This window comes from Rhinolophus sinicus, linkage group LG03 (assembly GCF_036562045.2).
Source record: "Rhinolophus sinicus isolate RSC01 linkage group LG03, ASM3656204v1, whole genome shotgun sequence".
NCBI classification, from domain to species: Eukaryota; Metazoa; Chordata; class Mammalia; order Chiroptera; family Rhinolophidae; genus Rhinolophus; species Rhinolophus sinicus.
This window is the reverse complement of record NC_133753.1, coordinates 176,934,940-176,960,463: the sequence shown is the minus strand read 5'-3', so window position 1 is coordinate 176,960,463 and position 25,524 is coordinate 176,934,940. Positions and strand designations below refer to the sequence as shown.

General features: G+C 43.1%; 2 protein-coding genes across 17 annotated transcripts in view; both read left to right on the top strand.

The window, feature by feature from the left end:
• RAI14 (retinoic acid induced 14) overlaps positions 1 to 10,980 on the top strand; it is a 135,210-nt gene extending 124,230 nt beyond the window's left edge. For all 13 annotated transcript variants that reach the window (XM_074329024.1, XM_019737233.2, XM_019737234.2 and 10 more), the window contains 5 exons: positions 1,456 to 1,574; positions 2,233 to 3,765; positions 5,371 to 5,520; positions 8,439 to 8,504; positions 9,064 to 10,980. In XM_074329024.1, the coding sequence (XP_074185125.1) occupies positions 1,456 to 1,574; positions 2,233 to 3,765; positions 5,371 to 5,520; positions 8,439 to 8,504; positions 9,064 to 9,141 (1,946 nt within the window). In that variant the 3' untranslated portion in view covers positions 9,142 to 10,980. The remainder of the gene's footprint in view (positions 1 to 1,455; positions 1,575 to 2,232; positions 3,766 to 5,370; positions 5,521 to 8,438; positions 8,505 to 9,063) is intronic.
• A 5,349-nt stretch (positions 10,981 to 16,329) lies between these two features.
• The window catches only part of TTC23L (tetratricopeptide repeat domain 23 like), a 47,614-nt gene continuing 38,419 nt past the window's right edge, over positions 16,330 to 25,524 (top strand). For 2 of the 4 annotated variants that reach the window (XM_074329019.1, XM_019737197.2), the window contains exons 1-4: positions 16,330 to 16,464; positions 17,541 to 17,615; positions 18,960 to 19,140; positions 22,596 to 22,719. In XM_074329019.1, coding sequence (XP_074185120.1) covers positions 17,548 to 17,615; positions 18,960 to 19,140; positions 22,596 to 22,719 — 373 coding nt within the window. In that variant the 5' untranslated portion in view covers positions 16,330 to 16,464; positions 17,541 to 17,547. The other 2 variants (XM_074329018.1, XM_019737196.2) reach the window with 2 other exon arrangements.

Here is a 25,524-nt window from a genome sequence, read left to right as displayed (position 1 = left end):
GGATACTTTAAAATCCATCTATTATATCTTAGAAGTAATTTCTGTTGCTTAGAATTACAGTCATGCTCCCAGTCTTCTGGTTTATTCCATGCTCACATGACTTTATGTCATGTCATAAAGCTGTGGCTTACTCACTTGACACCAGAAATAAGCATTTCCATGAAGAACTGTCATTTTGCATCCTTCCAAATTAAGATTAAAGCTTTCATCTTGGTATTAAATGGCTGTGAGAAAATTAAAAAATGACAGTAAAATATTTAGATTAGTGCTATTCAGAATGTAGTCTGTAAAATGTTGTCAGTCCAGATAAACAAAGAGCTTGCACCAGAAGGTCATCCAGCTATATCATTGAGTGTGCCAATTTGTCCAGCTGACATTTTTTTTTTTTCATTGGAAGACTTTCTGGATGAAGGAAGCAATATATTGAATACTATTCTGGAGCAAGTTTCTTGACTCGATCAGTGAACACTTTGAGCAGTATTGCTTTAGATACCATTTGAGCATGATAATCAGTAGGGTGTCAAATATAGTTGTGGTTTACCAAAGGTGTTGACTATGGGATTCAGAGAAGACCGTTTTGTGCTGGGTTGATCAGCGAATGCGTTAAGGAGGAGGCCTAGTTTGACGTGGGTCTTGAAAGATGTCTAAGATATACCTAACCAAAGAGACGCTGCAAGGGCAGCCATATGGTGAAGAATTAAAGCAGCAGCCTCGTGCTGAGAACATAGAGGGTCTGATGGAAACCTTGAACCTGAGGAACATGGGTTACTAGAGGAAGAAATCATGAGTCATGAGCCTAAAATGGTAGATTAGGGCCAGATCATAGAGGCCCCAATCTACTTAATCCAGATAAAGGAATTTGGAGATTATTTTTGGAGGGAGAGCAATTAAAACACTTGAACCAAATGAGTGACTGAATCAAAGACTGTTTTAGGAAGATTAGTCTGACAATGGTATGCAGACTACATTTTTACTAGGGAGAGGAGAGAGATAGAGATTTGTTAGGAAGCCGTTTGCAGAGTTTCAAAGTATGGTGATAAAGTTTGAACTAGTGTAATGATGGTGGTGATAAGAAGTGAATGAACCAAGGGACATATTTCTAAAAGCGTTCACAGAAATGAAACTTAATTAGGCATGGAAACAATAAAACAGACAAACAAACAAACAAAAACAACAACCAAAGTATGATGCTTAATCAAGAGAATGGACAGTGTCTGACCAAATCCATCATTTCTCAGATGAGTTCTATGCATCCAGGCATTTAGATTTGTGCCCGGAATATCCCAGTAAGGAAACCTGAGTAGCTGAGAATTGCTGTTCATTTATTTAGCTGGTGGGGCTTTCCTAGTTAGGACTAGGGTGAAGAACTGGATTGGGCAGAAAGGGAGTTAGAGGTCAGAGAAATAATGGTTTAATTTTTAAATATTATTTTAAATTGCCTTTCTCTTCTCCAAGGTGCTGATAGCTTACTGGATATAAGTTCTGAAGCTGACCAACAAGATATTCTTGTCCTATTACAGGCAAAAGTTGCTTCTCTTACCTTACACAATAAGGAATTACAAGATAAATTACAGGTAGGTAAATGGATCGCTACCACAAACTGCTGTGTAGAGCCAAGCTACTGGGTTTTTCAGGGTTAGTCAGATGGTATGTTTTCTTAAGCATCTACTTTAGATTCTTCTTCTTGTTTAAGTATAGACTTAAGCATTTTATAGTTTCAAATTATTTGTTTTTGAGAGAATGATTTACTAGCCCTAATTTTGTAAGCTGCTAAATTCATAAATTATATATAACTATATATATAGTATGATATCTATAATATGACAAATTATATATGTGTGTGTATATATGATTAGTTATTCATTTAGTAAAGTTGATCATTTAGCAAATTTAAGAAATTGATAAGAAATAGCTGTACTAAGCCCGTTGTCCATCTTGGCAACTAGAATAAGATGAGAAATAAAGGAAAAATTTGTATCAGGCTTTATAGCCCAAACAAATCTAGCGTTTTTACAGTGGCACACACACAAAAAAACCTGTCCAAATAGGGACAGAATAGTCTTAGTGTCATTAATCTGACTCTCATGTCCCAGACCATATTTTCTCATGGGGCAAAAAAATGATCACGCTGCTCTCCCATACGTAACGTAAGTTTCGGGTTTGTTCTCATGCCAGTTGCTTGCTCATCTAACCACACCTTTGGTGCCATTTCATTCTTGCCTTGTTTCCCAGGCCAAAACACCCAGGGAGGCTGAAGCTGACCTGAGCTTTGACTCTTACCACTCCACCCACACTGACTTGGCCCCATCCCTGGGCAAACTTAGTGAAACCTCTCCCCCCGACTCCAAGTCCTCTCCATCTGTCTTAACACATCCCTTGAGTAAATCTACTATCGACAGCGATGTCAGAATTCAGCAACTACAAGAGATTTTGCAAGACGTGCAAAACAGATTGGAGAGCTCTGAAGCAGAGAGGAAACAGCTACAGGCTGAGCTCCAGTCCAGAAGGACAGAATCGGTGTGCCTAAACAATGCCGAGATTTCCAAGAATGGCTCCGACCTCAGCCAGAAACTTAAGGAAACTCAGAGCAAGTGTGAGGAGGCGATGAAAGAAGTCCTGAGTGTGCAGAAGCAGATGAAACTGGGCCTTGTCTCGACTGAGAGTGTGGAGAGTTACTCACATTGTGAGCTAAGGATCACTGAGGAGGAACTAGGTATGCTAAAGCAGGAGCTCCAGAACGCGTTAGAAGAAAGTGAAAGAAATAAAGACAAAGTGAGAGAGTTAGAGGAAAAACTTATAGAGAGGGAGAAAGATGTGGTCATCAAGCCACCTGTGGAAGAGTATGAGGAAATGAAAAGTTCCTACTGCTCTGTTATTGAGAATATGAATAAGGAGAAAGCATTTTTGTTTGGGAAATACCAAGAGGCCCAAGAAGAAGTCATGAGATTAAAAGATACACTGAAAAGTCAGATGACACAAGAGGCCGGTGATGAGGCTGGGGACATGAAAGAGGCCATGAACAGGATGATAGATGAACTCAACAAACAGGTGAGCGAGCTGTCCCAGCTGTACAAAGAAGCCCAGGCCGAGCTGGAGGATTATAGGAAGAGGAAATCTCTAGAAGATGTAACCACTGAATATATCCATAAAGCAGAGCATGAGAAACTGATGCAGGTGAGCAACGTATCCAGGGCTAAGGCAGAAGAGGCACTGTCCGAAATGAAGTCTCAGTACTCAAAAGTGTTGAATGAATTGACACAGCTCAAACAACTGGTTGACGCCCAGAAAGAGAACTCTGTCACCATCACAGAACATTTGCAGGTGATAACCACGCTGAGAACAACTGCAAAAGAGTTGGAGGAAAAAGTCAACAGTCTTAAAGAGAACCTTGCCAGCAAGGAAGTGGAGGTGGCCAAACTAGAGAAACAGCTGGTAGAGGAGAAGGCTGCGATGTCCGAGGCGATGGTGCCCCGGTCGGCCTATGAAAAGCTCCAGTCGTCTTTAGAAAGTGAAGTGAGTGTGTTGGCATCCAAACTGAAGGATTCCGTAAAAGAGAAAGAGAAGGCCCATTCAGAGGTTGCCCAGATTAGAAGTGAAGTCTCACAAATGAAAAGGGAAAAGGAAACTACTCAGACTCTCTTGAAATCCAAAGAGCAAGAAGTAAATGAACTTTTGCAAAAATTCCAGCATGCTCAGGAAGAGCTTGCAGAAATGAAGAGGTATTCGGAGAGCTCTTCAAAACTGGAGGAGGATAAAGACAAGAAGGTTAGTGAGATTCTATGGCTGTTGAATTTCTAGCTAGTACACCCTAGGGCCTTCATCCTTTAGTATAGTTAACATTTTTAGCATATGTTTGCACTAACCTCTTGTGAATGCTCAGAAGCTCCGCACAAGACTCCATCTGTCCCCAAAGCCACGTTACAATAGTAGGTTGGATATTTATTTAAGAAAAAAAAAAAAACACTGACCTTCTACCACTTCCCTAAAGCATATGTTGTGCATATTTTTTCCCTTTAAAAAATTATTTTACAGAAGCTCTGCCAAGTGTCAGGGATCAGAAATGAACCCACAAACTGAAAAGTGTTTGTGACCGATCTTGAACTTCAGCTCTCTTGGAATCCAGACAGATTCCTCCGTCACATGTAAACCCAAATACTCCCACACTTAATCTTGCTTCCCTAAACTCCATGAGCTTCCCCTTGAGTCAGTATAAAAAGTACCCTCCCTGGCCCTCATTTTCAGAGGTGTGGGATGCTGTGATGAGAGGCGGGCTGGGTGTGCCATGGAGGAAGGAGGAAGGCTCGGGCAGGGCTGGAGGATGGTTCTGTGCCCGAATCTGCTGTGCATCCCAGTCCCCTAGTCACATGTTCTGAATGGCATTGATGAGAATACTATTTATCCTTTATCGCTTTATTATAATGGATGTTTCAAAAGAGCTTCTAAAGCCGAAGGGACAGGGGTTGGGAGGTAGAGGGAGGAGTAGTGTTTACTTTAAAGCAAGATGTCCAGAAAATCAGGGTTCCTAGAACTTGTTCTGGATCGCCCAGGTCAGCAATACTGAACAAGACATAGTTTCTCCAAAGAAAGAATACCTAGAGTCTCGTTTCTGTTTCATTTTTTTTCAACAGTACCCCTTTTTAAGGTTCAGAAGGGAAATCAGTGTCATGGCTTTTGTTACCTTCATGCATCAAAACAATACTTAATCTGGGGCCCTTATTTAAATATAATGGATTTAGGAGCCGTCATGTGGGGTGTCATCCCGGGTCTCTGGTCCCACTCCCCACATAAGAACACAGTACATGGTGAGGCCAACAAGGAACACCCACAGAGCCATAGATAGGGGAGTCATACCACTATATTCTCACTGGCGGCTGGTTGGAGACACAGGAAGCAGGAGCCACACTATCTGCAACCTGCCGTCCGCTTCTCTCTGCCAACCAACCTCACTGGCTAGCTGCAATCCACTCTTGCTAGCTCAGCCACCATCTTCATGCTAGCCGCCATTTGCTGCTAGCATAGCCACAGCAGTTATATTAGTGGCCAATGGCTCACTGGTTAAAGCTGACGGCCAACTAGCCACAGCTGATGGCCATCCAATCACAGTTGATGGCCATTTGCTACCCGAGTGAGCACCTTTCGACGTGAGGGCGAGAGCCTGGAAACTGCACTCCTGGCTCTGTCCCCACAGAGGCTTTGCTAGCTTATTTGTTTTTATGTTTCATTTTATGGGTTTTTCTTAAACTATAAAAAAGGAATTGTTCCAAAGTCTCCAAGTCCCACAGGCCAATACATTCAAGGCTTAGAAATACCTGAAATGTTGCTTCTGCAAGCACGTTCTTGCCTACTGATGTAGTTTTCCTTTCTCTCTAGATCAATGAGATGTCGAAGGAAGTCACCAAGTTGAAGGAGGCCCTGAACAGCCTCTCGCAGCTCTCCTACTCAGTGAGCTCCTCCAAGAGGCAGAGTCAGCAGCTGGAAGTATTACAGCAGCAGGTCAAACAGCTGCAGAACCAGCTGGCGGTGAGTGGGCTTGTTTCTGCAGCCTGGTTTGGGGTGAGGGAGAGGCAGATGACGTGCCTACTCTGCTGGTAGGGCAGGTAGGAGTGAATAAACACATGCCCAGCCGAAAGGACTGTTATACTTCAGTGAGCAACGGACTGAAGACTTCATTGGTGAGGGCAAAATAAGGCACTGGTTGAATTTCCAGTCATTATCTACCATGAGTTGGGTTAGATGTAACTCTGAGGGGGAATTGGCAAGACAGCAGAGTAGGCTTTCTGTTCACTTATCTACTATCTTTTCATCCCTTCACCATTTTTCTGCAACGGTCGTCACCGTCTCTGATAGTGACAAGAATTTTTTCTTATTAGGGGCCAGGATCTCTGATAGTTGTATATCTACATATCTACAAGCTGCTTCTTGTTCCCTCTCTTTATTGCATCCAGGAAAGTCCTCTCATATCTGTATTAGTTTCCTTTGACTATTGTAACAGATCAACACAAACTTGGTTTAAAACAACGTGAATTGATCACCTTAAAGTTCTGGAGATCATATAAGTCCAGAATCAGTTTTGCTATAGTCAAGGTGTCAGTAGGACTGGTTCCCTCTAGAGGCTCTAGGGAGAATCCATTTCCTTGACTTTTCTAGCTTTTAGAGGCCACCTGGATTCCTTGGCTTATGGCCCCTATCTCCACCTTCAAAGCATATCACTTCAACCTCCAGTTCTGTCCTCCCATCTCCTCCCACTTTGACCTGACCTCTCTCTCTTTTAATGACCCTTAGGATTACATTTAAGGCACACTCAGATAATCAGGATAATCTCTTTCCTCAAAATCCTTAACTTGATCACACCTGCAAGCTCCCTTTGCCGTATAGGTAACATTCACAGGTTCTGGGGATTAGGATGTGGTGGACATCTTTGGAGGGCCATTATGTGGCCTACCACAGCCTCTGCTAAGGGTTTAGTTGACAAGGGTATGTTACATTTTCCACGGGAAGGCAAGGGTTAATATGTCCTGGACTGCCTCTAGCTTTCACTTACAAATGGGACCTGGATGTTTTCATTTCTTGAACCCAGACTTAATACTGGTGGATTCAGGTTTCTGCAGTCCCAACTCTGGCAGGCCACAAAGTACAAAGCCAGCTTTTTGTGTGTTCCCAGCTCTATCAGTTGAGGACTAATCAGGGGAAGAGAAGATGCTCTTTCCTGTGTTCTACAGGTCATTTTTCTGGTGCAGTGGTTATCACAGACTTGTAGCTAATGTGCTAATGGTTTATACAGTTTTTGTATAATTAGTCCACATGTGTTTAATGATCTCTTATGTATCAGTATTGTACAAGGTGCCAATGATATAAAAATGAGTAAGACATAGTCCCTACCCTCATGGAATTTATATGTAACGTAATGGCCTACCATACTCTCAATGTGGTAACCATCCATTGGTAGAGAGATGCCCATCCTGCTGTGGGCAGACAGAGGAAATGTGCTTACCCAGTCTGGGAGAATCTTGAAAGGCTTCCTGAAGGAGGTGATGCTTGTGCTGAGTCTTGAAGGGACGAGTAGGCGGCAGCGAGGACTGAGATGTGACAGTTAGATGGTCCTTGGTAGCCTAGGTGAGAACCGTTCCAGTGGAATGGTGGAGCAGAATCTGGACTGCAGAAGGCTGCCTGCTAGAGAAGTGAGTAAGTAGCGAGGGATCTGATGGGGCTGAAGAATCACAGCAGGTGGCAGGGGCAGCCTAAAGCAGGTTTGCTGGAAAGATGGGATATGATATGGTGGTCGGAAGGTGGGATGCTTTCAGCTGTGGTTTCAGATGTAATGACAGAGGCAGGGCCATGGGCACAGGAGTGAGTGGCTAGGAGGATGAGGAGCAAGTCCTTGAAGCTACAGTTGAGGAACTGAGAGGCCCAGGTATTCAATGGCTCACCTGTGTGGAAATTGCATTCAACCCAATGATAACAGAAACAGGGATGGAAAGGAAGGCAGTGACCAGAAGATTAAAGTCATAAATGATTGAGTGCAGTCACCAAAACATGGGAGGAAAGAACACTGAGAGAGGTTCCAAGCAAAGCTTCTAATGGCGTGAACTTCCAAGGCTTGAGGTTTCAAAGGCTCAATGTCCTTGAATAGGAAGGAGGGGAGAATGGGTATTGATGGATGTTTTGGTAGATTTTTGAAGTCAGCCATAACGATAATCTCAGTTTTCATCTTGAAATAGGGGGAAAAGCCTCCTAGAAAATTTAAGAGCTGAGTGAAGATGCTTGAAATAGTCACTGAGAGGAACTGGAAGAATAGCTCAACAAGGCACTAAAAGCATTAACAGTTGTACTGAGGGGCCACTGCACTGAGATTGGTGCCACACTCTGTTCATCACCTTCTTGGTACACTCACAGCTACATAAATGAATTCCCTGGGTGTGTGCAACACTGGCTATGTAGTGGGTAATCCATCTCTCCCTTTCAAAGAATAGATTTTTTAAAAATTCAATTAATACATATTTGGTCATTGTAGAAAAGTTGGAAAGTACAGAAAACTCTGAAAAATTTCCTAGAAATAAAAATCGCCCATAATTCAACCAGTCAGAGACAATCACTTTTTCATTTGATATATTTCCTTGTACTATTTACATTGTGTGAATGTATCTGTGTATTTGCATAAGTATGTATACATATAATTTTTGCAACAAATTTGGGATTATAATAACTACTTCTTACATGAATTTTCGAGAGCTGACGTACCAAAATATGAAATAGGTAATTTTTTTCCCTAAGAATTTTGGCAAGTTTTCAGAAATACACAGCCAATGAGCCCACAATTTTAAAAGCTTTATATGCTAGCTTTTGGTAGAGGGAATGCTTGGGTATCATTTGACCGCAGCTTTCTCATCATGTTTTGTTTTTTTAAAGTTCTGTAACAACGTCAAATGATCTCATTCTAGGAATGCAAGAAACAACACCAGGAGGTCGTATCTGTTTACAGGATGCATCTTCTGTACGCTGTGCAGGTATGGTAACACCTTGGGAAGTACCTGGGTATCCTAAAGAAATGCTGCAGCAGATGTTGCCCAAACGCCCATCATTAAAGTAGTAGAACAAATGAGAATTTGAGGAGAATTCCTTCCACTGGAAAGCTTTAAAATGCTTTTTACCTGGAAACCCGTGTGCTGTTTGCTGAGATGAGCCTCGTCACTCGCTGAGAAATGAAGGAGGACACGGCTGTTGCCCCCACATCAGAAGCAGGAGCCCAGGCTTTATTTTCCAGCCATGCCGATGTTCTCAGAGCCATCAGCACTGTGTCATCCCTGTGACTGTTGGTATGACTGGCTGGGCTCACATTTGCAAACCCTTTGGTGGGGGCTCGGGTAGACCCAGGCTCAGTATCCTCCAGAGGGAAAAGAGCAGGGCCCCATCTTTGACATGTGTGAGTTGATAGGGCTAACATTCCTTTGGAAGATCAGGGCAGAAAGCCGAGGGCTTCGTCCCAGCCAGCCATCCCATTCCCTTGGGAGACAGTGCCAGGACTGAACTTCGGTTCCAATGAGTGTCTTTCTTTGGATTTCCTAGGGCCAGATGGATGAAGATGTCCAGAAAGTACTGAAGCAAATTCTTACCATGTGTAAAAACCAGTCGCAGAAGAAGTAGAGTCGATTCCTTGGCAGGACACTGCCCCTTGCTCTCCATCTTTGTGTTAGATCCGGAGTTGTTGGCGACCACTGCCATTGTTCTCATTCGTGGTGTGCACCGTGACCTAGCATAGCTTCTTCCCTTTCCAAAGGCTTCTTTCTGAAGACTGGTCCCAGGAGAAACTATCCTCCTCGGAACTGCTTACAAACTTTAAACCAGCAGAAGTGAAAGGCGCTGTCATTCCTTCAGCTTCCAGAGCTGGGATCAGTCGTGCCCAGGAGTCCGGCCCTGGTGCTGGTGGACGGGCACCCTCCTCGGTACCTGACCGGCTGTGTGGCTTCGTCATCACTGAGTGATCTGTTGACACCTCTGTGTAGTAAATGCTGCTTCAGTTCCTACACTCTGGCTGTGCCATTAGTACAGGAGGGCTCTTTTTGCCTTTTGGTTTCCAATCCCAAGACATGATTCGACTTCTAACCAAATTAGTGTGTCACTATTTATGCGGTGCGTTCTTAAGACCCTTTATCATGATATCCTGTGGATTTGAAAACTCTAATTCCATCTTTTTCCCCCATCTGCCTTATATATCTAATTGCTCTGCTTGTCAATCTTAGTTTGATAAGCCCTATTAACTAAAATATGAAGCTTAAGAACAAAAGCGAATTGTCCTTAAAAGTTTTTTAAGTAACTCGTTGACATACTGCAAATTTTCTATGCAAACTTGCCTCCTGCTATTACCCCTGAAGCTCAGGAAATCCAAACATTTGTGTTTCAACAAGGGACAGTAAACTGCATGTTTACAGCCAAAAGAAATGCCTCATAGTTCTTAACCTCAATTTTTTTAAAGGTGTTTTTTTGTCTACAATATTTTTATTGGCTCTTAAAAATGTTTTCATATCTAAACCCCTAAATAGGTGAAATTCACATTAGACTATATTAACAAAATATTTTTTAGGTAACCATGCTTAAGACTTTTTAGAAATATAACTTTTTCCTCAAAGTTTTCAACTATAGCAAAAGGTAGTTATGTATTCCATACTCAGTATGAGCTGCCATCAATACCCCTAGACTTTCTGCCATTGTGCCCTCAGAACTATGGCACATTTCTAAATATAGTAAATGCTTTATTACCCATTGAATAATTTTGAGTACCCCAGTTCTCTACTAGTACCCATAAACTATCTCTGGAAGAACTGTTAGTACCAATCAGTTTTTCCATGTTGAACCTAAAAAACGTGATCTTCTCAACATTATGGTGCATAGCAAAGGTCTTGGGGGAAAATATTTCTGTTCACTTTAAAGTTAAAAATGTTTCTAACTTGCTTGCAGCTTCCCTTACCGCATTGATCTTATTGAGGGATGTAAACAGAATACAGAAATCTCCAAAGTATGTAATTGAAAGTGTAGGCCTGCTCTGACAGGGCCCACGTACCACAGGGCTGCCTGGGCTCAGAGGGTGCTTGGCTGTATTGGATGGTGTGTTAATCTGTATTGGATGAGGACCAGTGACAGCAAAGCAAAAACGGCTTTCAAGCTTGGTGTTACTTTTCTTAAGTTGTTTATAGTTAAGCGGTTTCGAAAATGCTCCAAAGAAATGTGAAAGGACTTTTTGTCACAGCACTTAAGAAAACACATAACACCCCCCTTCTGTCCCCGCACAGAAATGCTGCAGAGTATAAAACTTGAGAAATTTTGTAGGATGCTTGACAAATTGTAGCCTTTTATCTTGTTTCAGGATGCATATTTATTACAAGTACTCTGGTTAAATATTGAAAAGTTATATGCTGTAGTTTAGCATTTTGCTTTTGTAATTTACAGCAAGTATTGCAAAAAAATAAACTTTTGTTTCATTTTGCATCTCTGTTGTTGATTTTGGTGTTCCTCCCAACCCTTAGTTTACCTCCCTGTAGTCAACAGCTCTTCAGTGTCTTGGGTGACCTGAGCTAGCCTATGCCTCTATGTACATGTAGGCAGGTACTTTACTTTTCCATTTAAAATATCTTAGAGACTGTCCTCTGTCTGCACACACATCTCACTCTCTTTAAGAGCTGCATATTTCATGGTATGATTGTGCTATATTTTATTTAACTAGTTCCTCATCACTGGGCGTTTTCATCTGTTTTCCAGTATTTTTCAACCCTAACAATGATGCAATGACTATCCTGTCTATAAATGTCTTTATGCATACATGAGGATTGTTTGGATAATTTTCAAATTGCCCATTTTCACACTAGCTTCCATCATGTGATTCGAAAATTGCAGAGAAATAAAAAGTAGAATAGTAGATATGTCAGCACAGTGAGTGAGAAAGAACGGCCTTTTTCTTCACATTGGTTAAGAGTCATCGATTTGTTTTCCTTACATAAACCTAACACAGACTCCAAAGCTTTTAATAATTAAACCCACCCATCTTAAGATAAACACATGATATGCTGTGTGGGGAAAATGCTCCCAGAACATGCTGAAGCACAACACATTGCAATGTGGCACAACTGTGGAATGCTGGGAGCTGACAGCAGCAGAAACTGTCCAGCAGAGATGGGGATGATGCTTTTTGAGCAAAGTTAACAGGCAAACTGCAGGACAAAGAGTGAGGGGGGAAAAGCAACAGACCCAGGCATTTGCAAAGGAGCAATTTCGGTTCACCAGCTCAGGGCAGAGAACTGTGGAGCATTATGGGAGTGTGTGGCATATTTGTGACAAAAGCCGACAGCTTAACTCTGATGGCCGCCATAAGTGGGCCTTTGACGAGCTGGTTGAAGGAGCAATCAATGTGGGTTCCGACAGATGGAAAGTCTCCTCTGAGGAGTAAATCCCCAAGAGATGGAGGTGAGTGAAACAGAAGAAAAGACATTTCTGCATATTCATTATAAATCAGGACCTAAAATGGGAAGAAACAGTATATTCAAGAACTGTGGCTGAATGTACTTGATTATAAATGGAGGACGTGTAGGGAAGAGAAAGGAAAACACAGCCAAATAATGTAAGATTTTAACAGGAGACGAGATAGGTAGTAAGGACGCCCTAGGTGTCACCTCCAGATATTTTTAAACCTATGCATTTAAGTCAGGTTAAACCCTCTGGTAGGCAGAATAACCTCCCCCTGCCCGCAAGAAGTCCACGTCCTAATTCCCAGAATCTGTGAATGTTTTATATTATATGGCAATGGAGAATTAAGTTTGCAGAGTGAATCAAGATTCTTAATCAGCTGACCTTAAAATAAGATTATCCTGGGTTATGCACGTGGGCCTGATGTAATCAGGAGAGTTTTTAAGTGGAGTCAGTTTTAAAGATGCTACAGTTCTGACTCTAAGGATAGAGGAAGAGGCCATAAACCGAGGAATGCAGGGAGTCTGTAGAAGCTGGAAAAGGCAAGAAAAAAAAATTCTCCGAGATCCTCTAGAAAAAACCAGTCTTGCCTACACCTTGTCTCAAGCCCAGAGACAGCCGTTACAGACTTCTGACCTCCAGAACTAGGAGATAGTAAATTTGTGTTGTTTTAAGCCAGTAAGTTTTTGTGACTTGTTAAAGCCGCAACAGGAAACTAATATACACACTGAGAGGCCAGAATCTCTACTAATGTACATTTCCTGAAGATGACCCACAGTTGATTTAGTGTTATTGAACACTGATAATAAGCTAGGCACTGTGCTGAATGCTAAAGGCTGAATGGTGAACCAAACAGCTCCTGCTCACAAAGAGCTCACAGGTGATCAAACAGGGCCCGCCACCTAAGAGGTAATCAGTATTCATTGGGTGGGTGGGTGGGTGGGCGGAAATTTAGATGGGTGGATTGCCTATAAAGGCCTTATATGCCCTGTTCTTTGCTGGCCCATTCTGTCTCTCTCCTTATTCTTAACTGCCCTCTCGTTGTTCCTTGAACCTGTGAGGCTTGCGCCTGCCTGAGGGCCTTTGCACTTGCCACTAATAATGTTCTTCCAGCCTTCTGCATGATTTGCTCCCTTATTTCCTTGAGGTCTCTGCTCAATACCACTTTGTCAGAGAAGCCCTCTTTTACTACACTATATATGCTAGCACACCCCTCTCCCCACCCACCCATAACTTTCTATATCCCTTACCTGGCTTTATTTTCCTCCACATAATTTGTCACTTACATGTAAGGTGGTTCACCCACCTGAGGGAGGAAGAGAGTCCTGAAAGCCAGTCTACTCTCTGTTCCCAAAGCAGGGGCCTGAGTCTGGTGGGAGGAAGAGGTTTTTCCTAATTCACAGAAGTTGCTGCCTGTTCTCTAAGCCATATGTCTTTTTCTAACTTGCAGAGATGTCATATTGTTTTGTAACAGCCCTGTGTTTTTCACTTAGGAGAATAAAAGCTCCAGGGGAGCAAAATCTTTGTTGGTTCACTATTGCTTCCCTAATGCTTAGAACAGTATCTAGCCCGTAGTAGGTATTCAATAGGTATTTCTGGAGAGATGCATGGAGTGTGAGAAACTCACAAGTAAGCAGAGTGCCAACACAGTTCTGAGTGTCTTGAGATTGTAGAGAGCACACTATGGGAACTCAAAAATAAGGCATCTGTTGGGTGAGGTCATCAAGATGTGCCCACCAGTGTGACCCTGGAGCGGGACCTGGGCAATCGGAGGCTCCTCAGCCCATCTGTGCTTTGGAATGTGCACTCTGCTTGCCTTCCCTGCTCCCAGAAGCTGCTCCAAGGATCCAGCCTTGATATACAAATGTAATAAAACTACCTGAACTGGGTATGTGACTAGACCTTGTTAAGTCTTCCTGTGTATGTGAACCCAGGTAAGGGTTCTATATAAACTTTTAAGGTTTGGTGGGTGGGTGCAGAAATCTACTTGTTGTGTGGCACACCTCATAAATTCCCTTGCTTATTAAACGGGCCACCTACTAATCTGGAGTCGTCTGTCTTTTTCTTTGGTTCTCTTCCTGCCCTCTGGGTATGGGGGTCAGTTTCAGATTACACTCAGGAAGCACCCAAGGAGGTTGCAGTCCAACACTAACCCAGTCTTGAGAGGTCAGAAAATGTGTTCTAAGAAATTACACAGTCTCAGAGAAAGTTTATTTAGATTTTCTTCTTAAATGTCACAGTTCCTGGGGTTGGAATAATCTGGAATAATCACATTTGATTTGGGGTTGGAAGAGTCTCTACACGTTTCCTTTAGTGATTTCCGCAGTAGCAACGCTTGCCTTTTCTACCTCAGGATCAAGGGAGGAGTTGTGAATGAACACGCTGTAAAAGCACTGTCCATCCAGATTACTAGCATCCCATTCCAGAGTTAGTGAACAAACCTAAAGTACACTTACTATAACTAAGGTTTACACTGGGGACAGGGTTAATTAAGATGGCAAGGAAAGAATATCACAGAGGTTTGACACTCTAAGAGTCTTTAAAATTCTTTTAACTTGATTTCTGATTTTACAGATGAGGGCAACGTGCCTCTGATCAGAGCTAATTAAATGGAAGTGGAACCAGCATATCAGCTTTAGGAATGGGAATTCAGTGTCTGATCAGAGCTTATTAAATGGAGGTGGAACCAGAATGTCAGCTTTAGGAATGGGAATTCAGTGTCGGCCCTGGTACCCCACACTTCCCTTCACAATTACAGGCACAAGCAAGTGTTCAGGAAAGAGAAGTTACATTTAATACACTTAGAAACAGCCTCATGGTCATTTCCTAGAATGACAGAACATTAAAACTTTTCAATTAGATGAAGATTAACTAACAAGGGGTTAAGGAAATAGGTATTAGAGAACAGGATGCCATTCTTTTTTTTTTTTTTTTTTTTTTTAAATCAGGTTACTGTTCACCGAGTCACAAAAACCTGCAGTTTACCCTTACAAAATCGTGGACTTGGGGAAAGTTTTAGAAAGCAAGAAGTGCAAATATTCTCCCTTTACAGGCAAGAAAACTGGAATCCATGGACTAGGGTTTGCCCCAGGTCACACACAGAGCCAAAACCAAAGCCCTGGCATTTTGAAGTTCATTGCTCTCATTGTTGTTCCATGCTGAGAATTCTCTTTGGACACAGAGAATAAAGAGCATGGGATCTTTCTAAAATTTTGGCTCAGGAGCTTGAGGTACAGATTTAAACCTTAAGCTGATAGGCCATCCAGGTTTTATTAAGATACATTTCAGCAACTCACTGAAATAGCTCCTCCATCCTAATTCCAGAAAGGCTAGATATCTTGGCAGTCTTGGATCAATAGCAATTGAACTTCAACCTTAGAGCTGGAAAGAACAAACACGAAATGCAAACACCACTTTTCAAGTTCCTAGTAAATATTTTCATTCTTTCAACTGAGCTTGCTCTTTTTTGAAAATGAGAGGGACATACCAGCTCCAACTTGACTTGTCACAGGCTCTTAATTCATTGTAATGTTCCCGAGGACACCCTTAAACACCAGGCTGCTGGAGCCGGTGCTGTTCGTTTGGGTATCGTCCACAATTGCCCTTGCACCTGTCAGACCTGAATTATTGTTACCACTATGTATATTTAGGGCCACTTAAGAGGGGTGGTATCAGAATACATGGCTGCATAACTTATGGCTATGTGGTCTTTGCCAAATGTGACTCGAAAATCTTTTCCGAACTCCTAACCATTAGCAGAACTAGTGGTCCATTTCTTATGCTACTCACTTCTTGCACTCCGCTGTCCTAACGACGCATAGCTCAAATCTTACTGGGAAAGGCAACACAGACGGTGCCATCACCGTCAAGTTACATCCGAGCTTTTGCTCCCAGGTCCAGAGAGCCAGAATAACCGGGGAACTTAAGAGGTGCAGCGTGCGCCGAGGGGCGCACGGGCGGCTCAGGGTGTCGCCCAACTCAGTCTGGTACATCGCAGTAGGTCGTGGAGCCCGGCGCTCCTTTCGGTCCTTAGATGGGATTTATCTCCTCTTCCTGCGTCTTCATCTCCGAGGGATAAAGTTCCTTTCAGAAAAAGTGGACAATTCAACCGCAGCAGAAGGAAGTGTGGGGCTGAGGCTGAGGTCGCCTGTGTCACGCCCGCGGGACCGGAAAGCTCCGGGTGCGGTGGGAGCTGCGGTTGGCCAGAGCGGCCCGGGGATTCCACGGGGTCGTAAATGCTCCGCGTCGCCATGGCTACAGGCGCCGACACGCCCGTTCCAGCCTCAGCGTTCCGTTTCCTAGCAACCCCATTGTCTCCCAAGCCGGAACCCCGGCGGCCAGTGCTAAAGGCCGACCTCGCCGAGCGTCTCGCTTCCGCAAGACACCCTGGAGGCGCCCTGAACGAGGTCCTCCCAGGCCTGGACACTGACGCCGCCCGAGGACGCCGAGCTGCCTGGCTGAGCGAGACGCGAAGGCTAGTTCCGGGGCGTGGCTTCCTCTGCTGTCCGCCAGGTACGCGGCGCGTCGCTGGCCTTGCAGCAGCCTCGCGTGGTCTGCGGTCTGGAGTCTGTGCCGCGGTGCCCACGAGAAAGAAGCGTCGGGAAGCTCGGATGATGCTGGGGCTGTTGCGTGAGGGTTTTCGAAGTTACAGCGAAACAACTGCGCAAAAGAAGGAAACGATTTGCCCTTGAGAGAGGGGCCATAGTTTAGTGTTAAAATTCAGGACCATGTGGAACCTCGTAGGAATAAAATTTGGGAGTTTGAGAAATCCAAACCCCTCGCTCTGGCCATAGGTTGGAAAGTAGAGATTAGCAAGAGAAATCAGTGAATCTTCCCTTCTGGTTTTTGGATTGTGGGTGTTCTGGAGCCTTAGTCAGAGCTACTCAAAGCTCAGGTTGGGAATGAGGGACATTATGCCCCGTGAAATGAGGAGCTATTTGGTGGGTGTTAATGTTCAGTGAATAACTGCATTCGATGTGAATTTGATTTAAGGGATTGGGATAGCCATGAGAGTTGAATTTCAAAAGTAATTATAAATCAATTTTTTTTTTCATGAATTTCAACTATTTCCCCCATCAGCTAACGGTGGCAACCCAAACAGACACATGTGTTCTAGCTCCTTAACTAGGACCTCCTATTAAATATTTGGATGGCCATACCGACAAGGAGAAGTAACATACACTGTCCTACTTCATTTGGCACCAAGAGCTGGGTGCTTCGCTTGGGCACATCTTGCTCGCATATTTGCAAAAACTATCTGACTTGAGTAGATGGCCATATATGGTTTTGATGACTCAGGAGCTGTAAATATGCTGGCTTTAAGGGGGAAAAAGGGGGATTTTGGAAGTAATGTGCAGTAGAAATCAAGGGAAAGAAATTTAAATCAGAGACTGAATTTGACAAATGTCTTTAATTTCTGCTTTCCAGGAGTCTCCATACATGAATGTGCATAGTCTGTTTGTGGATTTAGTATGAGCTATGTATTTGGGCAGTTTCCGTTTAATGTTACTAGCATCCAACAGAGGGAAAACAGAACAGACTTCTAAGCCTTTTCTTCCAATGCTGACCTCACATGTGGTTCTTGGTAGGAAGAAGATGCGAGCTAGCCCCATCCGAATCCCAACTGTCAGCAATGATACTGAGTGGGACTTCTGCTTCCATCTGTAAGTACCACAGACAGATCCTTGACATCACACCCACTCACTGGCCTGAAACACTGGGACCTCCCACTTGAGGCAAACCTGGTTTGCCAGACTGCCCTACATGTGCTGGTTAGAACTGGACTGGATGGATAGTACCACGTCATTTTTCAAACCTGGTGTAAAAGATTACACCTGACACTGATTTTTCTTTCTGAATTTTCTCGCTTTTTTTTTTTTTTTTTTTTTTACAATGAACAATCATTGCTTACCTAATCAGTGGAAAAATGAAGATACATTTTATTATTAAAACTGCAGTGGTTGAATTTTTAAAAGCTATTGTGAATACAAAGGTGATTCCTTTGGGGGGCTTAATTATAATTCATTAAAATTTCTGTTGTTGCTTTTAACATCTCAGAATTCTGTTTCTTCTGGATCATTTTATTGATTTTTCTGATAATGTTAGGCCATGGATACCTCTTATTTTATAAATTAACTCTTTTGACTTTTATCTTTACCATTTCAATTACCCATTCATACTTATGTTCAGGATTGAAGTCAGAGATCTATGTTTGAGAGAGAGAGAGAGAGAGAGAGAGAAGTGCAGAGGGAGACAGGAAGATTTCCAACCCACTCAGCTCTTTCTCAATGCGTTTATTTCTAGCACAACTGAGTAGGCCATTTCTCTTCTGAATCTGCACTTGACTCAGTGTGGGTTTCCTCCTCTCTCCTCGGTGGCACAGTATCCTCTTTAGTTAGTTGGCAACTACATAGTGACGCTTTTAAGAAATATGAAGGCGGACATGTGAAGTCTAGCCTCAAAACATTAGTTCCCTTCACTTTAGTTCATTATATCCATTTTCTTTCCTGGTTTGGATCAGAACTTTAGAACATGAAGGACCGTGAGATCTTCCAATTCAATACCCTCAAGTCATGGAGCTAATAAAATAATAATAACTAATGTTTCAAGAGCACTTACTCAATAGCAGGTACTATGCTAAGTGATTTATGAGTATTATCTGATTTAATCCCATAACCTCATCAGGTAGGTATTCATATTGACCTCATTTATAGAAAGCAAATTAAGTAATAACTTGTCTAGAGTCATAAGGTTAGTAGGCAGCGGAGCTGTGACTCTGACAGGTGGGTGATTCACCAAATCTGTTTAATTTGAATTACCACCTTGCTATCCTAATGCTGGGCTTTGTGTGTGACATGAATTTACCCCCTAGCTTTATTCCTTCAAGTTTATTTTAGAAATCTTATCTCTAGCTCCCAGTTGGGAGGGCTGGTTATGTCCTTCAATTTTATCTTGTTTGAGATACTCAAAGGTCAAATCTGACTCCATGTCCCTCTCTGGACCCACAGGTCACAGCAAACTAAGATCCCAACATACCAGCAAACAGAGGAGTTGTATCCCACTGGTGGGTCTGAAGAGAGTGAAGAAGACACTAAAGCCAAGGAGAAGACCATAGACTGCATGTCTCTTCCCAGAGAGAAATTAGTGCAGTCGCAGAAGAAAACAGCTCAGCTGATTAAGGAAAAAATGGTAAAACAAAAAACTCACGAGGTTTTAGTTTTCGTTTAAAAAATATGTCCATGTGCAGAGAAGTTCTGCCTAAACTGCAGAGCGAAGCATATGAAATAGAGGAAGGTGCTGCAATTTCTCTATAAGTAGGAGAAAACAAAGCAGGGCAAAGTTGGGTACCAGCCTACCTTTGGGTTCCACAATGGGTCACTGTGCATGCTTCCTGGGAGGATTTGTGCTCCTGACTTTAAAAGATACTGTTTAGCTCTTCGTATTGCTGTTTGATTTTCTTTAACTAAAAAGCTTGTTTTGATTTATCCTGAAAGACTTCAGGATGATATCTCTTGGGTAAGAAGAAGGCCAGGGTAGTGAGGCACGGGGCTGACAACAAGGATAGCCAGGCAGTCTAGGCTCGGGCCTGGCCAGGATCCGGTAAGATGCCTGTGGGTACAGTGGAATCATAAACCAAAATTCCAGAAGTGGGAGGGAACAGCAGAGGTCCGCGAGTCCGGGTATTCATTTTATGAGTGAGGCAAGGACTTGGGAGCTAGGACCTCAGAGCAAGTGTTTAGCAGGAGTGTTCAAAATCCAGGAGCCAAGACAGCATGACAGTGACCCTCATTACTAGAATGCGGTGCTGGCCTGCTCCCACAGCCTGGTTTATCAGCAGAGGACTTTCTGACCATTCCTGGCCAAGCAGAAAAATGATCCTAAAGTACACCTGTGCAAAAATGGTGTGCAGATGGCTTAGGAAACGCTGAGAGGCATGTCAGGGGCAGATGATAGAAGCTGATACCTCCCTACGTGGATACATCTGTCCATTTACCTCTGTACATTACTCAGAGAACTTGCAAAGGACGTTCATCCTGGTCTGTACCCCTTAGACTTTCATAAATCCGGACTAGAAAGGTCACTTGTAGAAAGACAAATACTATTTGCTATGGAGGCTTTTAAGGCTTGACACCTCCTTGGCTAATTTGGATAATGACAGATTTAAATGTAGGAGTTAAATCTAGCCCAGCCCCAGTACTCACAGCCCTGAGGGGCTGGAGGGTGGCCCCGCAGTGACAGCTGTGCTGGGTTGACCTCTAGAGCCCACATTGGGTGTCTCAGTTTCCCCAGGCAGGAAGTGGGGGATGGAGGCATACAGAATGTCCAGAAACAGGACAGAACTCAAAGCTTTAGACTCCCATTTCAGTGATTTTTTTATGCTGTTATGCTTTTTCCTCAAAATAGAACTTAGCATGTACGGTAGTCAGCCCATGGAGAACTCTCAAAAATCCTGACTGAATGGATATTTTTGAAGTGTCAGAGGAAATGCCCTCTAATATTGTTTGCATCTGTGTATTTGAGCTGGGAGCAGGCAAAGCCTCAGGGTAGGGAAAAGGATCAGGAAGGAGCAGTCCTTGGAGTACTGCACCTGTATGTTAGCCTGTAAATGGATTCTATTTCGATAACACTTAACAAGTTTGGATCACTTTGATGCTGACTCATTTTTCTCATAAGAGATGGTATAGGTTTCCAAATAGAAGAAGAAGCTGGGACTCAGGGTGATCTTGCTCAGAGCAGCACAAATAGTAAACATTGGAGCCAGGGCTGTAACTCCAGCCTTTGATTCTTTGAAGTGATGTTTTCACCTCACCAGGAAATAAATGTCCGACTTTGACAATTAGTGCAGTTAATAAATGACTATGTTTGTAAAGTCACTGAAACCTGTGACTTGAAGATGGAATTCCGCGATTTCTTAGAGAGCTCTGCCTATCAGTTCTATAGGGGTGTGTGTGTGGGGGGGCTCTTTCCCCACCCCATCCCTTTCTTTGCTAGAATAGAGAGGTGATTTATTCAGCAAGTATTATTGAATGAGTATCTCCTCTGTGCACTGGGCATACAGTAGTGAACATGAGGAATAAAGTTCTGTCCTCAAGGAGCTTATCTTTTATTTGGGGAGACAGATAATACACAGCAAGCAAAAAATAATAGTTAATACAGTATCAGAGAGAGGTAAGTGCCATGAAGAAAAAAAATAAAATAGGTAATGGGATAGTAATTGATGGGGAGAGAGTCTGTTTTAGATGAGGTGGCCACTGTGAGGTGAACAAAATAGAAAAACAAAATAGAAATGAAATGAGAGAGTGAATGACACATAAAAATGTCCCATGTGGGTGGGGGGAGGAGGTGGAAAGCCCTGAGTTAGAAATTAGTCTGCCATGACATCAAATCTGTTTACAAATTCATAAGTTATAACAATAACAACAATAATAAACTATTTGGTCAGCATTGGAAGGTAGTCGTGAACAAACTCATTGTTTTGAAAGCTGATACATAAAGGGAAAGAATAAATCATGTATCCTCTCCTGATATGAATTGTACTATTGGGTTACCAAAGAGGAGATGAGGGGAGATTTCTCTTTATAGAATTATTCCAGCTAATATATGAAGAAAGAATGATGGAATTAGGATATCTGCATTTTTACGATCCTTTATGAATTAATTTATGTACTTGTGCTAATAATCAGAAAAAGAGACATCTAGATATTAGATGTCTTCTGATAGAAGAACATGTGAGAACCTGTGTAGTAGTTTTGCTTAAAAAAAAAAAATAAGTGAAAGCTAACCAAATTTCTAAATCTAACTACCAATATAAAGGTAGAGCAGAGAATGGTGGGACATATTGAGTGACACCATAAGGATGCAGTCAACAAAATTTACATATTTGGGAAGCACTGTAAACCAAATGACCCAATTTCTTTAACAAGTATTTTGCAAGAAAAAGAATTAGAAAGGGAGGTGGAACCCATAGATCAAAGAGACTCAGGAGATTGATCTCAATGTATAGACAAATGGTAAAATGTTAGATTTATAAGGTAATTATTAGATTTATGAGGCTAGATATTTAATATTAAGGAATTACTAATATTTCAGTGAGATCATGATTTGTGGTTATAATTCTAACTAGTTTTTGGAGACATTTGTGGAATATGAAATGATTGTGTATCTTTGATTTGCTTCAAAATAATTGAGGCAGAGGGTGGATAGATGACAAACATAGATACGAAACAAGTTTGACCATGAGCAGATACCTAATGAAGCCGAGTGAGTCATTCTCCGTGCTAGTCTTGTATATTGCTAAAGTTTTTCATAATAAAAAGTTTAAAAAAGTCACCCTGGCTATGATGTAGAAAGTAAACCATGGGAAGCGAGAGTGGAAGCAGTTAGGATGGGCTGTTGTGGTCAACTGGGTAAAAGATAAGGGTGTTTTGAATTAGTACTCATGGCAGGAATCAAGAGAAGAGCTTAGTTTTAGGACTTAGGAATAAGGTGGAACCAATAGGACTTGATGGATTGACGTGGGATGGGAAGGAAAGAGAAGAGAAAAAGATGACAGATGAATTCATTCCTCCATGCCAGTGATCAGAGCATGGGCTGGAGCTTCTCCTCCTTTCCAGAAAGCATAATGACTTGTTTATTCTCTGCAGAATACCCAAGCAAACCAGGAGCTGATTCGCTGTGTCATCCTTTCTCGGATTACTTTTGGGGAAGAACACTGGAAGTGTGCACAGGCTTTGGCCAGTCTGGCTTATGGCTACCTGACACTCAGAGGTACTTGGTCTCCCCAGCTGGGTCTGGGTGGGCCAGCCTGTGAAGGCCCAGCTGAGCTCACACACAACCACAGTGGGGTGGGGCACTTCCTGTCCCCAACTCTCACCTCATCAAGAGGAGGGAAGGTTCAAGGATGAGGCGAGGCAGGCAGTGTGGCAGGTTTCTTAGAAATGAAGGTGATGCTGCTGCTGCTGATAGTTAATTTATTGAGTACTTAGCATATGACAAGCTAGTTTCATTTAGTCCTTACAGTATGTTTTGGAGAGAGATACTGCTATTGCCTGTAGTTTGTTGATGAGAACACTGAGGCACAGTGGACAAAGGATAATATCAGAGTTTCCAGCCACAGGTCAACTGGGGGAGGACAGGCAGATACGTGCACTCACCACCAGGGAGGCAGACCCAATAATAGGACTTGAATTTCAAGGACAGAACTCAAGTTTCTGGAAGGTCTGGCTGAGAGAAAGACAGAAACCTCACCCTAGAGAAATGGTGCTTCTGGTATAGAAGAGCAAGTTAGAAATCCATTTGCTAAAACTGACACCCAAGCATAAGTTCCACGAGGGCAGGAACTTTTCAGTAGAGGCTCAATAAATACTGGTTGATAAGACTGACTGAGGCAAGAGCACATTTCTGGAACCCAGGACGTGGCCAGCTCAAGGCTCTGCCCTGGGCCAGTCCTGTCCTCCTGCGTGGACTGCCTACGCTTCGACCAGGGAACTCATTGTACTGTACTCTTGTGCTTTGTTTAAATGCCTCTGCCTCTGGAATAGAAGCTCCCTGAGGACAGGGACTAGCTCTCATCTGACCTGGCACATCCCTTGTTCACAGTGTGGATCAGCAAATGTTACTGCTTGATAAAACCAGTGGCCTGGGGCTTTTTCAGGTATCCCTTGCACCTGAGTCCTTAGGTGGGGCCTAACTTAGAGTACAAGTTAAGTGATTTAAGGGCTTCAGAGATTTAAGGGCTCGAGGAAAGGGAACCCATATACCTGGGCCATAGATAGCAGAAATCAGAACTTTTGAAAAAGTTAAATTGAATTCACTTTTCAGGTATTAACCTCAGAACACGTGTTCCTCCTTAGGGCTCCTTGGGCCCTATTGAGCTCATGGTGTTAATGTAACTTTACAGTCGTTGGCTGTTGATGTGGCATGACCATGAGTGGTTGACATTGGGGACAGTGATGCTGTATGTCACAGCGAGGCCCTTTCAGGCCTCGGGAACACATCTTTGTGTTCTGAGGAAGGCTGACATGGCTAAGGAGAGGAGGGAGTTCTCACCTATTGGCAGAGCAGGTGCCCACTTGTCTGAGATGTAAGGGACACCAGGAAGGCCGTCGGCAAAACAAAATCTTCCCCTAGTGGAGCTACATTGTCCTTTATTTGGAATCTCTCTACTTCAGCCAGGCTGATCCCATAAACTTGCTGTCTTCGTGGCAAGAGTCAAATTTAGCCATGTGATACTTCAGTACTTATAAGAGAGTCCCTCTTGTAAGTCTGGTGGCACTGTGCTAGGCACTGGGGTTACATCCACGATCGAAGGGTCCCTGTCACCTGGCACCATACAGGGGTCTTGTGATAGCACCATAATAGAGCAGGGACAGAGTTCTGGAGGACACAAGAGGCAGAGCAGTGGTTCTGCTGTGGGGAGGAAGTGAGGAAAGGCTGCAGAGACAAGGTACTGCTGGTCTTATCTTTGAAGGATGAGTACATTTCCCTCGATTTTGAGGGGAGTGGTAGAGAGTACAAAGATGGCTTTCCATATGTGTTAGCAGAGGAGTGGGAGATGGAAGGAGGGCATTCTATATGAAACTCCTTAAACAGAACACTGTAGACGTTCTCTGGACCCAAGAGGTTAGGGTAGAACAGAGGACACCTTCCTTAGGACAGACAGGTCATGCCTGGTAATGGAACTGGAAAGTGAACGTGGGCCCAGGTATCAAGGAGTTTGGGGAGGTATTAAAAGGTTTTAGGTGAGGTGGTGACATAATCAAGCTTATGTTTTAGAATTAAAAAACCCACCAAAAATTAGAGAAGGGTTGGACAGGTAGAAAAAGTAGAGGTGAAGATCAGTTAGGCCATTATCCCACCCTGGTGATAATCAGTGAACGGACAGGCCCTGGCATTTGGAATGCAGAAGAAATAATATATGGAATTGGAGACATTCATGGAAGAGCTGCAGTTGAATAGGGAATGACCTGGACAATTAGTTGCAGTAGAGAACCTAAGAGGAAGAGCAGGTTGATGGGTGAAGGGGGAAGAAGCTGCTGAGTTTGGTTTCAGACAGGCTGCATCACAGCCGTTGTGAGGTACCCATGGAACCTCCATGGTGAGCTGTTCAGTAGACAATTGAAAAGTGGGTCTAAGCTCAGGAAAGGTGTCATTTTGGGGGGGATTAACACATAGGAAGTTGAGGCCATAGGAATGGATGAGCCTGATTAGAAAAAGTCAGTAGAAAGAGGAAAAGAGGACAGCAGACAGAAGATTGGAGAACAACAGCATTAGAAATGGGTAGCCGAACGAGAGCCAGCAAAGGAAATAGAAAAATCAGGAGGGGCTGTGTCATAGAAGCAAGGGTTTCCATGGAGAAAGGGTTTCAGAAAGAAGTGCAACATGGTTTCAAAAGTCTCAGATGGCAGAGAGAGGTCAAATGAGGTGAAGGCCAAAGAGAGAACCATGGATTTGGCAATTGGTGACTCACTGGCACTTGGTTTGGCACCAGCGAGTGTGTTCCTTGGGCCCCTGGAGAGCCCAGATTCAGGGAAACTATCGATAAGACTTTTGCTGAAATTCAGACTTAGGTGA